Raw genomic sequence first — 16078 nt, 5'->3', positions numbered from 1 at the left:
CATCGTGAACTCGTGTTTATTTGCACTTTGTTCAACTTCTGTCAGTGAATCTAATATTAAAGCTATGTTAGTGTTGTGAAAAGAACTGATCTATTTTGAGCCTTGTGTTATAAATTATTTTCACCTTTCGTAGAGCAACAGGATGCGATTTGTACACAGTACATCTCTGTGCATATAATCAAGAGAATTTCTTTCACTCCGCTTATTCACATTAGTTAAATTTTGAATCACTCTGTGGCGAGTTTTAACAACCTTGTTTACAATTGACAAAGTTATCTAGTAAACAGTTATTGTAGTCAGTGAGACTGGTGGAAACCTTGTTTCTATATGTTGACGTTCATCCTGACCCTTTCTCGTCAGCATTTATAGCAGGATTTTGATAAACTATCAGAGTTCTTTGATTGTGTTGACCTATTTCCGATTCTCTTTCTGTAGGCCTGTCCTCATAAGGTCAACTTCCCTTCGCATTCGGAACTTTTTTCTTGGGCGCAGTTCAACCCTGCTTCCACTTTTTGTGTTTCTATGAAAATCAAGGAAATAAAAGTTACACTTGACATTAAGTCGCTTCATCAAATGTACGGGTCCCCCATCAAAAAATATATTGCTAGTGGTAAAATAGTTCAATGCCTTAGCGAAAAATAGAAGTGCTAAACTGCCTGAGGCACAAGCTGCAATAGGAAATGCAACCTCAAGGTACTGCTGGGAGGTTATCCGTCAGATCTCTTATCCAACTCAAGTTTTCTTAACGAATATGAATAGCGAAGGTGTAGTCTGATCGTCCGGGTGAGTGTTGTCCTGAGAAGGACTGTTGTCGGTGTTGTAAGACTCAAGTGACGTAAGTCGGTCGTGATTGGTCTGTTTCGATCTGTCGGTAAAGTTAGGTCGTTCTTTTTCGGTCGTTTGTGATGTTCATGTCGTGAATGAGTCGTTTGTATGGTGCGGGTAGTTGTTGACATCTGTTTAGGGGAGTCTGTTCTAAGTTAGTAAACCAGCTTTCCAGAGTCAGTCGTTGAAAATAGTCAGTGCTTTAGGTTAGGCATTGCGCAGAGTCCCAGTCAATGTTGTGGTTGGTAAGTCGATGGTGTTCAGCAATGTGATTGCTGACATCACCTTTCCTCGTCGCCCGTCTGTGTTCAGTCAGTCTTGTTGTGAGGTTTCTGCCGGTCTCACCGATGTAGGAGGCTTGGCAGTCGGAACAATTGATTTTATAAATCGTTCCCTGTCTGTTCCTCGGTTCGTCTTTGTCTTTGAATATGAAGAGGAATGGAAACAGATGAGTTCCCCTGAAAACAGGGAGTTACATATCAACCAGTCTTTGGGCGCTTTTCTCCTCCCTATCTTGCCCCAGTTCCGTCTCTCTGCCAAACACTTGTCACGTGCTTTCTCACCATGAGTTGTAAGATTACGAACTACAGCTGATAGAAGCCCCGACTGACTACCCAGGTTTCTTCAGGATGCGCTTACGTCATCACATATTAACCTCATGTGGTTTGAAGTGACAGCTGCATGTCCCTACTGTGTACTACTTGAGGTGTCTGCGACTTAAGTATATGTCCAATTAACAAATAGTAGACACCGCAGCGTACATATTGAGTTATAAAGAAGCGTAAGAGTTTCTTACGCGACTGAGTCGCTCTTAGCTATCGCCTCGCGCGCTTCCTCCCTCGACTCGTACGCATCTTTCGTGCTTAGCAACCTCCCGCGTGTATCTTTAACTCAATAGTGTGTGCTGTGGTGTTTACCATTTGTTTTATACATAACATAACAGTTATACATTGTGGAAAAAGAGTCACCATTGTTTTAAAAACTGAAATCTTATGTGACCAGAAAAAACAAGCGCGGGGAAACTACTCTTTACATTTACTTACGTCGGCAGCGTACACCCATAAGCAAATGGTGGAAACTGAATTGACCAATCAGAGCGCGTGCTTTCCTATGGTTACGTTATAGTTTAAAAATTGGAAAAGAATAAAATAAATCAACTATGAAACAAAAGAGAAGTTTTCCACCCGGATAAAATTAATTAAGGGACCTGTCATTATGATTTATGGGGAATGGGGTATGGAGGATTTTAGGGGGAACATATGACTTTCTTTTAAGAGAATGGGAGGGAACAGTCGTGGTCAACAGAGTATAAAAAGGGACATAGAAAATTGACTGCCAATGTGCGGAGCATCGTAAGAATATTACAGAGCCTTATGCGGGGATCAGGTAAATTTTATCGTGACACAAGCAAAGTCCTTCACCCCTCCCCCCCTCCCAGGCGATAAGTAATGATCAGTTCCTTAGTTGTCATAATTATCACAACAATTTTCTACGTGGAAGGAGCAATAGTTACAACGATAGTGTTTTGTGAATAAAAAAATCAAGTTACCTTCACTGCTTGACACTGATGTATCCATCTTCTCGACAAGATTTTAATTTAGCCAGACTATGATAAGCCCTTAACTTCCTCAAGCCCTTAACTTCCTCAAAATAACTTAAGGGAACAAAAGACATACTATTAAACAACACATCCGACTTTACAGCATACAGGGCATTAACAAAACGTATATGTAATTACCTCAGCATTAACTTCGAGATTGTTTCCAAAATAAATTGATTGTTTCCAAAATAAATTTACTGGTCGTGGAAAAAAGTTACACGAATCATGAGATCTTTAGGGTAGTGAAACGTAACGACAGTGGCGATTATTCAGAAGGCGCATAAAGAAAATATGAGATATATGCTAAAAAAAAGAACAAACAGACAAAAGAAACAAACAAGGGTGCTACTGTTATTGCAACCGTGAGGTCAGTTCCAAGGATGCTTGTAGTTTTAGCGGATATCACAAGAAGGATACCATCGATGGTCAGAACAGAAAAGACGCGAGTGAAGAACTATCTATGTGTGAACGGACGAAGAGTGTCATTATAAAGGCTGTTTCAGTTGTCTGAAGGCCTTGTGTTTGATTACAAGTAAGAAATGGATAATCAGCGAGGTAGTTTAACACGTCGGGAATGAAATGCGCTTAGCTTAAATCAAATTATAACGTAATACAATCACACTTCCCCAGCTTACAAACAAGAAAAATTCGTTTAACATTTTATCACAACATGGCTCCTCCTATACGATTCAGTGTGCATCATGCCTAGCTACCCACAATGCCTAACTACCTTTATAGTAAAGGAAGTGGACGATTTACATTATGGCTAGGAGTAAAAGGATAAAAAGTGAGAAGGCTGATGGAAACTTGGTATTTTAAGTGTGGTTGCTGTGGTTTCCGTATTCCGCTTGTAATTATATCAGTCACTTGAAAATTAAATTCCTTCGCATAGGCTTCGCGATTGTATTCATTAATTTACTTCAGTAGCAACCTTTTGTTTCGTCGTCGAAAGTCTTGTTCTGATAAAAGTGTCCTAAGATTTAGAAAAATTAAACTTTTTGATCTAATGACAGAGGTTCTTTGATGAGGTCTCCCCTATTGCCGCATATTTCGTCTAAGGTTACTACATAGTTGCTATGTTTTTATGACAACAAAACAAGCATTCACTTTATTAATTTTGTATAGAAATACATTTTGTATAGAAATACATTCGCAGAACTGGATAGCCGGTCGAGAAATGAAATAGATGAAAAAGGGGAGAAAGATTTCTTTAATCCTTAAAAACTCATTTGACTCAAGAAGTTTGGTGTTATTGTTTTATCTCAAGCGCCTATACTTTCCTATTTTGTAAGTCGAAGGTTCCCATGGGCTAATAATCATCTTCTGATACCAAATCTAAGATGCTACTTAAACCTTCGTATCCGAACCTTTTACTAGCGCAGATCATGACCGTCGACGACGTATCCTAGTAGCTTTGGAGAGTGGAGGTATTCGTTTATTCCACATTAATTCGTTATGACTGATTCAGGGCACTAGGTCGACCGTCTCCGCAACATAACAAGCGGTTGTCCATTATTCAAGCATTTTGGATATATCAACAAAAGTTGAAATGGTAAATTGGCCACCGTAATGATTACAAAAGCTGACGTTTCGAGCGTTAGCCCTCCGACGAAGGGCTAACGCTCGAAACGTCAGCTTTTGTAATCATTACGGTGGCCAATTTACCATTTCAACTTTTGTTGATATATCCAAATTATTTCGTTACTCCCACCGACGCAGCCCCAAACAGTTTCTTTCGAAACTATCAGCCTTTATTCATTATTCAAGCATCTTTATTAGAAGATATTCTGCGACAATTTGTTTTTATCGTAGAGTTCGTAACTCACCTCATCTCGGGTACACTTGCGCCTTTACCAATGCCACCTGGAGTGCTAACAAAACTCGCTGTTACGATAGCAGGCAAAATATTTTCTTTCGTAGCAATGTGATCTGCCTCATGGCGTGAGGTCACTACTCCGATCACTTTACATCTTTATCCGGCGACTAAAATGGATGAGTGAGCTCTAAAACTGATTCCTAACCTTTGAAGAGTATCTGCATTTCTGTAGTCACGAATGACAGTCGACTGAACAGGTAAAGCTATCATCGAGAGAAAATCACTGCCATGTATCATTCAGAAACAGATGTTGTCTTCTTCACTCCTATTTGAGGGACAGATTACGGTATATTCTTTCCTTTTGCAACAAATGCACTTTGTCAAGGAGACAGTTCACGACACAGCTGAATTAACTGTCATCCTTTCGGGATATAACTTGATTAAATACAAATTTCTCCCCAATAACTTACAAAAAAGCGTACAGAATCCGGTGAAAAGAATGAAGAACTGAAAGGATTAACGTAATTGAATGGCATTTTGAAGAGTCAAAACCAATTGAGGGAAGACGGCCGGTTAATCTTTTTACGAGTATGCGCAATGTGCTGCCTGATCAAAGTTCAAAATTCTGCGGCACGTTGGGAGCAACTTTTTGCAATGTGATAACTCTTAAATCAGCCTGTCAATAAAGTTAATATATTAGCAGCCAAAACATCAGGTCAATAGGGTATTCTAGTGTTTGATTGGTTGGTAAAAATGGCTGATAGGGACGCTGTAACTACACACCTGAGGGCTAGCGTTACATCATAATGTAGTGACCGTCTTTTCTGCAGAATTATGGCGAATTATCGACCTTTTTCTGATCGATCTAAGTGCTCTGTTCCACCAATGAACACTCATCAGTGATAAGAATTATTCAAAGCTACGTTATTGTACACAAATTGCTCCAGATTGGAAGATTGAAGTTAAGACTACTGCGCATTTCAGGAAGAAAATTAGCACGCGTCGGGTTTGATTCAAAGACCAATCTTCTTAAACTTCTTGCTGAAAGAATTAGTGCAAGGTAGGTGGTTAACTCGTCCATCTTAAATGTAGCTTACACTTTCAGTTTGTTAGGCCCTTGATAAAAGGCCTCACGTTGTACGAATCATTTTTCAGAAACCTTGTGCAATAATACCGTTATGACCTTTAGAGGGGCCGCGAAATTGGCTTTTTATGAAGCACGTCTCTTGGCATAGGACTGAAAATGCTATTTCGTCCAGCTTATTCACGCTACTCAAACACTTTATCTCACAAATGTTTTTTTAAAGAATCCCAGCAATCAAGAATCAAGTTTTACGACTCACAGAAAATAATACAACATGATTTTAAGGGTACACTTGAAGTCAAATATTCCATATGTATGTTATTCAGCAGACGATAGGTCCGTATTGGGAAACACTGTGCCTGAGGTCTTGGCAGCTCACGAACTGGGAAAAAAATAAGATAGTTTCCTTAATCTTTTGGTCTTCTCTATCGAGGATTATATCAACTTAACATACTACACTCATCATAAAAATCGTTATACTTATCATAGAACATGTGGTCTCAATTTGTTCCGCTGAACAGTTTTAGTGCGTTAGCTGTTATTTCCGACTCGTTTTCTTTATTAATCCCTTCCTCAAAATTATCGTTCATCGGGCTTTACTTTGAGTTGGGTTACAGGTTGTGAACTCAACTGGTATCTTAAGAAGACGAGAAATACCGAGTCTCAACCAATTTAGGATGGCTCGACGCGAGATTTATGAATGTAGATCCGTTTTCCTGTAAAGAATCTAAAATTGAGATGGCGTGACATTAACAAAATATAAGATCTTTTAAGGGAAGTGCTCGATCATGAACGAGGCTGCCTGGGCCAAAGCCTTTTTCTAGAGCTCTTATACAAACTCTGAATACTCAGCTTTTTAACGGGCCAGCTCTAGGTATCTAGGGACAAATGTCTAACTCTCCTAATAAAATACCGTACCTGAATCTACTACGTCTCGTGTTTCTCCCAACCATCCCTTTCCCTTTGCGTGCTTTACAACAGAACAGAGAACGGTCAATACTTCTCTGTTTATTAAGAAGTGGAAATACTGTTTCGCTTTTGGAAAGAAAGGGTGATGACAAGAAAAAAATTACCCTTAAGCATATGGCATTTTGTTTACAGAGGAAATTTGTGAGTCTGAAAAGAAATGGATGACAGACATCGGAAAATATTGCTCACGTGTTGGAAAAAGCTCAGAAAAGACTTGGAACCAAAGAAACTATATCCTTATTTAACAGAAGTATTGAACTACTCAGACATCGAAGAGTTGAAAGCGATATCCCTAAGAGAGGATTGCGTAGACAAGCTACTAGAACAACTTCCCCGAAAAGGGCCAAAAGCTTTTGGCATCTTTGTGAAAGCTCTGCAAGAAACACAAGCACACTTGGCTACAACTTTGCGAGATGCAGGTAGAGATGTTACGGTAGCCTTACACTATTGTAAAATAAGTACTTACTGGGGAGGAGTATGTTGTCTCCGTTTAAACTGCGGATGGACATTATCTTTGACCATGATTAGCACGGTGCGAGTTTGACAAAATATCAACCATTGACAAAATATCAAGCAAAGGTAAATAATGAGTTCAAACGTGAACAAAAGGTAGATCGAAAAAATGGTGAGCATAAAGTACAACAAATCGTGACCATGGTTCTATTTAACAGACAGATTCCGTGTTGCCATGCGTCCGTTCAGTAAGAGATTACAGATAACGTCTAAATGTGTTAAGAACAACAAATGGGAAGACAAGACGCAGCCGAGTGCGCCATTAATATTCTTACCACATTTGGAGGTCTTCTTTGGTCTATCGCGGAACAGACACACATCAACATGGGATATATTTGAAGGAAGATGTTATTCTGAAAAAGGACTCCGAGTGCTATTAAGCGTGGTGCAAAACCTATAGCTACGACATTCTGAGTGGCAGTGTGCAAGAAGTTTGTCAGCAAGGACTTTGTTAAACGGTCTAGCCCATCACGAGTCACCTATGGCTCAGTGGTAGAGGGTCCGATGAGCCAATCGGGAGTCCGTAGGCTGGACTCCTACTGCGGGTTCTCTCTCTCCGAGCATGCCTGTGTCATTTATTGGATAACATCTTCCTTCGCTTTAATTACCACGATTAAAATTTATCATCGTCATGGAATCTTTCTTTTTATACCGGGAAAAAGAGGCAAAATGTTTTTAATGGTGACTTTATTTATGCGTCTGTCTTCTGATAGAACATAACTTATGTTAGAACCAGTCAAAATGCCCGTATAATTTAGTGTATTATAAGTTAATAAAACATTCATGCACCCGAAATGATGAGATTGGTGGCCATACCCTTAAAAGAAAGAGTAATGTTGAGCCATGAGGAGGATGTTTGCTGGAAATCAAACTTCCTTCAACTTTTTTCAGCTTCCGTTCGATACAGTGGCTAAACGAGTGCATCATATCACCCTTTATATATTTTCTTTTGATATAACTAACCTATTTGTGAGATAACGTAACAAAACACATTGAAAAAGTCCGATGCTCAAATTCTCGACTAGTCTTTCGACTGGGTCAGAGTTTTTCTTTGTATCACGCTCGTACGTGTCGAATGGTCCCGTCTTTCCTTATGACAAACAAAATTTAGGGTATGAGTAAATTGTATCCATTTTAAATAACCTTGCTTATCTCCTTATCAGAGGTGGAAATGATGTCGGAAGAACTGACAGTAGAAAGAGCGAGTAGTGCGAAGAGAAGAAACGAAGCTGATCAAGTTAAAGCAGCTTTGAAACAAGAGCAAAAAAAACATGAGGTAACGCAGAAGAAACTCGGAGAAATAACGAGTCGCTACGAAGCGCTGATGACTGAGAACGAGAAATACGAAACAGGTGGGATTTTTTCACTGAAATTAAAAAATTTGAAGACGAGCTGTCTTGAATGTGTCAAACATGTGACACCCTTGGATTTCCCCCCCCCCCCCTCCCCACACCAAACCTGTCTATAAGCAATAGCTGTAATCGCTGGTCCTTAAGTTTGATTTTGAGGGTTCGGAATTTTCAATTTTCAATTCCTTCATATCCAAAGTTTTTAAATTAGACTAAAAAGGTGAGGATGCTAACCCTATATGATCTGTTATATCGACGAATTTATTTGGGAGAACTATGGAGGATCAGTCGTCTCTAACAGATTTTAAAGGAGGGACTGTGGAAAATTGACTGCCATTGACGGGGATCATTAGAATACCGCAGAGAATTATGGGGGAGTCACGTACATTTTTGTCGTGATACAAACTCTTGGATACAATCAACACTTTCTCGAGCTTAACGAGTACTCCATTGGAAGAGCATTTAAGCAAGAGGTCGGAACGTCCACAGCTCGGCCAGTTCGAACTTCGTGTAGGACAATTTTTCAAGATTTGAAATTATAACCTACAGAAAAGAATGAAAAGCGTTCGTTGATACCTGTGGGATTAGGAGTGCCGATTTGGAAAATAAACCAAGTATTATATATATATATATATAAGTGATTATATATATATTTAATTTTTCCTTAAAAGATCAATGGTAACTGGGAGCTGTTAGGAAGTCACGGCAATCAAAGTACTTAGGTAAAGGGTTCGAATGAGTTGCTGAGTTTTGAATCCTCGACTGAGACAAAATTTTTATTTTTTCCTGCGCACGCAACAAATGGCCACAGCAGAGCTAAAGCAAGAAAGAATAAGCATTTTAAGGATGGTAAGTGAAGTCCGCGAAGTGAGAGAAGCTTCAGAAAAAGAGAATCAAGAACATAAGGAAACGCCGAGGAAACTCGAAGAACTTACGAGTTAACACAATGCACTGAGTGCAGAAGGTTGAAATCAAATTGATTGACCAAAACGAAAACGGGCTAAAATGCCAGAACACCTAATCTTCAAATAAATCGGCTAAAAAAAGTTTAAAACGGATGCCCTGAACAAAATTCTCTCGGAGTTTTACTCGAAGGTTTGAAAGAAAAACAAAGGCTCATGACTGTTTCCGTGGAAACGGTCCATATAGCAAACTCCCGAGCAATTAAGAACAAATCAGAACGTTCGGATCTACCTCAAGACTTCCTTATCAAATAATAATGTAATTTAGTACAAACCACAATTGTGAATAATGCTTTTCGCGCGCTGATTGGCTAATTCAGAAGTGCCTATATATGCACCTCCACTATGGAAAATAATTGTTTAACGATTCGTTGTCTATTTAATGCTATGTATGGGTTCGATTATGGAAAATAGAGAGAGAGAGTAATATTAAAATAGATGATGTTTACGTAGATTTGACTACTGAAGATATTGAGGATTAGATTTTTGATCATTTAATTTTAAATTACAGACTAAATTACATTATGAAAGAGTTTTGAGAATTTGCCATGATTTATTTTTGCTTGAAAATTATATTTACCATATTAATACGATGAAGATTCATGTTCTTTTGCGGAGAACCAACAATTACTTGTCGGCACTGAAACCATAGCAACCATGTAATACCCTGCCCAAGGAAAACTGGTTTCTTAAGAAATGATTTACAAAACGTTAGGAAATAATCAGCATCATTAAAGACCAAAAACTCTCAATTTCCTGCTTTAACCGGATAAAAAATACTCAAAACTCTGCTCCACACAGCGACACATACAGCTTGTATGCCAAAATGCTTGTTTTGGTTAAAGTACCTGACCACTGATTCTTGCACTGCTGCACTGCTGCACTGTCGCACTCCCCAGAAAAAATAATTGCAGGTAAACTGGGTCCTCACTGGAGTCTATTATTTTCCCTAACTACTTTAGCTAAGTCAGAATCTGGAAATTGCCTCAGTTTGACAAGTTTATAACACACAATGGTAACACACAATGGCGACCTTTGATAACACACAATGGCGACACACCCGTGTCACTGAAATCCACATATTGTCAATATTTCAAGACGTGAGTGAATTGTGGAGAGAGCTAGGTACTCTCTTAGAGAGATGAGTGATTCAGCCAGCAATAAAGGTTCTTAAAGTTCTAATTTCATAACTTGAATGCTATCAGTTTCAATCAGTTGTACAGACTATCCCCTCCAAGTCGTTGATTGTAATTGATATATAACACTATGTGACAGCCATAGAAATCATTTCTGCGGCTCTCAGGAAGCCTTTGTTTCTTGTCTGTCTTTTAGACCTTTTTCATGCGACAATTTTTGTTTTCAATGAGGCAAAAACTTTTTTGCAGACGCCTTTGATAACACACAATGGCGACACACCCGTGTCACTGAAATCCACATATTGTCAATATTTCAAGACGTGAGTGAATTGTGGAGAGAGCTAGGTACTCTCTTAGAGTTACCACCGGCTGAGGTTCGTAATTTGGAGAATGACTGCAGTTCGTGCAGTGAAAGGGCGTGGAAAGTGATGGAAAGGTGGCTCCAAGTGAAGGGAAGTAGGGCAACGCTGGGAATTCTTACAGACGCCCTTGAGGAGATAGGAGTGAGAAGTGCTGTCGAAATACTGATGGGTATGTGATTTCTGATTTAAAGAGTGCTTTCTTAGTGCAAGATGTGGAAGGCCTAAGTGAAATAACTGTCCTAAATATTATAAAACCTCCAATGCAATCGTTCATCTCCGCCAGTGCATTGTAGCGGACATCTACACTGAGATGTTGAAGTGGCATCTTTCATAGCAAAGAATCCTCTGACAAGTGTTGAGGGGTTTTACCACCGTCGCTTGGCAAATTAACAAGAGGTACTGAGACTCTGTAATTTTCTCCTTTATTCTCTCTCTTACTCCACTGCTTATTTCTACTACTTTCAGCAAGGAGTGCTCCAGTATTAAATACAAAAATCACAGACATGTTTGGGTTAGCTAACCGTGGGAACTTCCAAAACAGGATTTTCAGTGTGGGTAAAACTCAAGGTCAGTTTTACCAACTCAAACATGACCACGTAGCAAACTAGTTATCTTAAACCATAACAAGGGATTAAAATGTCTAGCACGGTAAGTGCTGAGCCAAGGTCAAGCACACACTAAAAATAAATCATCAAAACTATAGATTCATCAAAATAGCACGTAGGGGCGAAAAGGTGAGACTTAATTAAACAAAAAGGTAAACCTAAAAATGCTTGAAATATCGAGCCTTGAAAACGCTCTACAACACAAGTATCCACGACACATTGCGGGATCGCACTGATATCAGTCATAATCTCTCTTTACAAGAGAAGTAGTCCGAGAAGCATCGACTGCAAACCCTAATGTGTGGTTGGTTCCAATTTAACTGATGGCAAAACAATGAGTACGCCGACCAATACCTCATCATATATCACGGACTCAGACTCTTGAGTACAACAGATTTTTGACAGATGTAGTGACATAATATTTGTGTAATCGGTGATGGAAGACCATGGAGATAGGCTGATTCTTCAGAACAAACCTAAAGCAATCCACTGACGGAGAGGCCGAGGAGAAGAGACGAGGACAACAAAAATAAATAAAGAGATAAAGAAATAAAAGCTTGACATTAACTGTGGAATATATTTTATACTTTGAGAGACAGAACCATACCAACTGACCGTGATAAGTCGAATGCCGTAGCTCTATAGTTCAGTTTGATTCTAACTTAGAAAAAAGGCAAGATAATCGATAGTTGTGATAAATATACGCGATAATATATAGACTAGTCGGTAGATATCTTGCCCTGTAAGTCACCGATTATAAATTTAGGAACACGCGTACAACTGTGATAGTAAAAGTTGTCCTTCCGAGCCCGCAATTTGTCTGACGTATTGGTAAAGGAATTTAATACCAGAGGTTTGTAAGTTGGTTCAACGCAAGTATAACGTCAAAATCTGTTGCACTTTAAGAGTCAGCGTACTCACTGTTTTGACATCTTTCAATTTTCTGTCAATTGCGCGTCAGTATAAGGGTTTGGGTGAGAGGATTCTTTGGTGCGACAGCTGTCACTTTAACATCTGTGGTGGATGTCCGCCATAACAACAATGCACTGGCAGAAATGAACGATGCATTGGAGGCAGATCTTATCATGATCTGCTGTCGAAAAGTCTTCAGCTAAGGGAGTACTCTGTAGCACAGTTGGTAGCGCATCAATGCACGAGGTCGAAACGTCCGTCTTAATCATTAATCACAAAGAAACACATCTTTCTTTAATTTATTACATTCATTTTGAAATCACTGGTGGTCCCTGTAATCTGATTGGCTCTAATTGGTGCGATTTATTCACGAATTTACCATTTTTTGCTCCAAATCGCATCATTTTACGCTTGACTGAGTTTTTGACCCATGACGTCAAAGTCTTTCTGTTTTGCATGCAAAATAAGATGTAAAAGCATTTCCGGTTCTGCTTTTTATTTAAAAACCGGCTCAGTACTGCACCAATAAAATATTTGAATTGACCAAGTCTTGTATTTGGGCGATTTCAAAATGGATGTAATAAAGTGGTAATTGAACCTCGTGTCGTGCAATTTTGGTCTGAAATCATACTTGTGATTTTGAAATCACGCGTATGATTTCAGCCCAAATTGCACTCCACTCAGTTCAATTACCATTATAAATTACTTGTTTTAAGTTGGGGTAATTTGTGTCAAAGTAAGTGGTGTAACTTTTCTCTTTTCAGAAAAGATAAAACAAGGTGGCGTGAGGAAAGTAGAAGTTGAAAAGCTGCTAGGTAAGGAAGACACTCGTCATAGTACCGAAGGTGGGGTGGTAACTTTTTTAATGAACTGGCATTCCCATCCTGGAGGGGTAGCGATAGTACTGAGTCACTTCATGCTATGAAAGAGAATAATCTTTGCTATTTATTGATAACAGTTCCTTATGAAGACCTTAATTAACAATTTAAAAACTTAAATGAAATAAAAAGAACCAATTGCCTAAATTGCAGCCAGCTGCAAGGATTATTTCTTCAAATAGAGATATATCATTTTTTCATTTTAATTCATCCACGATTTTTAAGGCTTCTTTTATGCAGTTACTTAAATCGCAGCTAACCTGTAAGGATTATTTCTTCATTTGAAGATATTTCTTTTTTTTTTTTCTTGCGTTCTGTTTACTTAATGGTTTATTTGTTTCTTTTTAATGACTGGTTTCAAGAACAAGTCAAAGACGTTACCTTTAAACTCGAATATCTACAAAAGAGATCAGATGAGATGGAGAAAGAAAAAGAGGAACAGAAGTCAAAGCTTGATGCAAAGGAGCGAGAAGTATCTGATCTCAAAAACCAGTTAGAGAGAGTTTCGAAAGAACTTACGAGAAAGAATGACGAGTTGAGAAAATATTTAGAGAGTGAAGGGCCCGGAAATAATTAGGAGCGACTGATATGAACGAACATTGTATGTATGTCTAAATTTAATCTTTAGGGAACCCTTTCATTAGCCCTTATACTCCCAAGATTTAGGTATATTTAACTTTTCGTTACAATGTCAAAAGATTATCCCAGACAAGTGATGGTCGAGTTTTTAACACTTTTATAGGCACTTTTTGAATGGATAACTTTTTCTCGAGAGTTTCAAAACGCAGTACGCAGCAAAGTTATGACAAAGATTTTGATAACGTGGATAAAAGCTATATGGGATTTTGGAGCATCCTTCCTCATTACATAAATGCGCCAGGGAGCCGCCAAGAAAGTAGGGCTGGAGGTCTGTACATCTGATATTTGATGATCTCGAGGACTAGGATGTTCTGAACCTGACGGTTGTCTGAAGTTAAAATTCTACTGTTCTTTGAAGTGCATGCCACAGTAGAGCATAGGACCACGAAATCGCGGGAATCATGTGAGGCTCAAATTCCAGTGTGGGACTAAGATTTGTTTCAATGTTGCAAGCTCGTGATAAATTTAAAAGATGTCTCTTCGGGTTCTTTTGTGATTTAACCCTTTTTTCAAGGACAGAAGTCTTAAAATGGTTGTTTAGTTTCCTCATATCTGAAGTATATGAACAGGAGGTGATGTATCGATCTATCACTCGATTGATCTATCAATGCTTATGAGAAGTTATGGCAAATATAAAATGCTTACATATCCCTGACACAAGCCTTATAATTAAGAAGTTTATCTTACTTTCGGGGTTCACCAGAGAAACTTTTCATTCGCTTAATTTTTTTCATTAAAACAGGTGTTTTTCGCTGCACAAACGATTTTGATAAAAATGGAGTTATCTATGCGATGGGTTCGAGCTTTCGAACTACTCGTTGGATAAATCCCAGAAAGAGTGATCTCGTGACAAGAGTAACTATCACAAGATCCTCTCACAAACTAGGCTCGGCGAGTGATCTGTTTGATAATTCTTATAAGTCGGGGATGGAAAGCGGCACCAACGATGACAATGGATCATGGTGGTGTGTTGCCTTGAACAATGAGAAATACTCATTGTTTATTACATGACTCAGGCAGTCAAAGGGCCAATAACTAAAATCAACCAATCAAAATGCTGTATTGCTGGTCCAATATTCTCTAAGTATTGAACCGGGCACTGTCCCGAATGGTCCCGAATGATACCGCACTTGTGTCCCTTTGAACTTCAATCGTATAATAAATCTCTTATTAACCAAGCTTGCTCGGGACCGTACTGGAAGAATATCGGCCCTCGGTCTTTTTTGTACGGACTTCGCTACGCTCGGTCAAGACCTCGGGCCGATATTCTCCCAGTACGCCCCTCGCGCTTGGTTAATAAGATATGTATCTCACACATTAAACTCTGAGACACGGGCTGAGCGACGGCAATTCAGTCCTCCGTAATTGGAAGCTCGAAGGGTCGTTGGACGGGTTTGCCTGGGAAGTGTTGAGGAACCACTTCAGGTAAATATGGCATCAACCTTTCTGGTATTGAACTGTGCGGAGCTATAATTGAACGATCTGGCAGATGACAAGTCCGCTAGTAATTCAACAGCTTCGAAGAACCTAGGGATTAGAAAACTTCCTATTTGTTTAAATTTTTAATATTACTTTAATCCTTTGTTCAAATAAAAGAGGTCAAGGCGTACATAGAATGGACAGTTTCCCAATGTCAAAAGTGATAAAAATTAAACGATTATGAGAAAAATGACGATGATGATGATTAAAATATGATAATAAGTGTAATGATAAGAAAAACAGATTCAAAGCTACGCATTTAAGTGCGTCAATGAGATTGCAATAGGAAAAAATAATGAAATGAGTCTTTAAAACCATCTTAAAACAGAGAATTTTTCATAAGGTTAGGCAAAGGGTTTCACAATCTTGGTTTACTACGGAGAACGCAGAATGCCTGTATTTCAGTCAAGTTAGAGGGATTAGGAGAAAGAAACTCGGTTTTTTCTCAACAATTGTAAACTCCTACTGGGAGTACGCTGATCAAATGAAAAAAAAAAAAATATTGGAGATGTTGGTAAAGGTAAGACCATGTAGACATCTAAAGTTTATCTGAGAAAATAGACTAATATGTGGTATGAGTTCTGTAGTTCCTTTCTTGGGAGTATGCACGAGCTAATTTAGGCTAGATGGTATGAAGCATGAGCTGTACTCAGATCCCTAACGCCAAAGAGGTCATAAAGAGGTGTAGGGAAGCCCTATTAATCAACTAAGATAAGCTTTTGCAAAGACTTTGTTATTCATGGGCGGTGTGCGATATAAAGCAAAACACGCGAACCAGTCTGGAAGATCTTCAATCGATACAACTTTCCCATCTTTTATTTAAGGGGTACTTTGTTTCGACCCGACAAGGTCCTCTTCATGGATATGAATAGAGTAGAACACGTAGAATACACTGTAATACGGCCTAAAACCTAAAATACGGAGTTTTTTAACTCTTATTCAAGTGAAT

General features: G+C 38.8%; 1 protein-coding gene and 1 long non-coding RNA gene across 2 annotated transcripts; one reads left to right on the top strand and one right to left on the bottom strand.

The window, feature by feature from the left end:
- Window positions 1–4872, bottom strand: LOC111319009 (uncharacterized). The gene is made up of 3 exons (XR_015994040.1): window positions 4252–4872; window positions 2375–2479; window positions 1–1541 (listed from the first exon to the last, which is right to left on the bottom strand). It is a non-coding gene; the product is annotated as an uncharacterized LOC111319009 (long non-coding RNA).
- A 134-nt stretch (window positions 4873–5006) lies between these two features.
- LOC111326193 (uncharacterized) lies at window positions 5007–15704 on the top strand. Its single transcript, XM_088741228.1, has 6 exons — window positions 5007–5301; window positions 6427–6713; window positions 7971–8159; window positions 10504–10785; window positions 12898–12948; window positions 13374–15704. The coding sequence occupies exons 2-6, from the start codon at window positions 6452–6454 to the stop codon at window positions 13586–13588; spliced, it is 999 nt and encodes a 332-aa protein (XP_088597354.1). The 5' UTR covers window positions 5007–5301; window positions 6427–6451; the 3' UTR covers window positions 13589–15704.
- Window positions 15705–16078: the final 374 nt, after the last annotated feature.

This window comes from Stylophora pistillata, chromosome 12, assembly GCF_964205215.1.
Source record: "Stylophora pistillata chromosome 12, jaStyPist1.2, whole genome shotgun sequence".
NCBI lineage: Eukaryota > Metazoa > Cnidaria > Anthozoa > Scleractinia > Pocilloporidae > Stylophora > Stylophora pistillata.
This window is presented reverse-complemented; position numbering and strand designations above follow the sequence as displayed.

Excerpts from the sequence above, each read along its gene's own strand:
- LOC111326193 (XM_088741228.1), top strand. The coding sequence starts at position 6,452 with ATGGATGACAGACATCGGAAAATATTGCTCACGTGTTGGAAAAAGCTC. Across the intron at positions 10,786-12,897 it reads TGCTGTCGAAATACTGATGG|AAAAGATAAAACAAGGTGGC; the intron begins GTATGTGATTTC and ends TTCTCTTTTCAG. Across the intron at positions 12,949-13,373 it reads AGAAGTTGAAAAGCTGCTAG|AACAAGTCAAAGACGTTACC; the intron begins GTAAGGAAGACA and ends ACTGGTTTCAAG.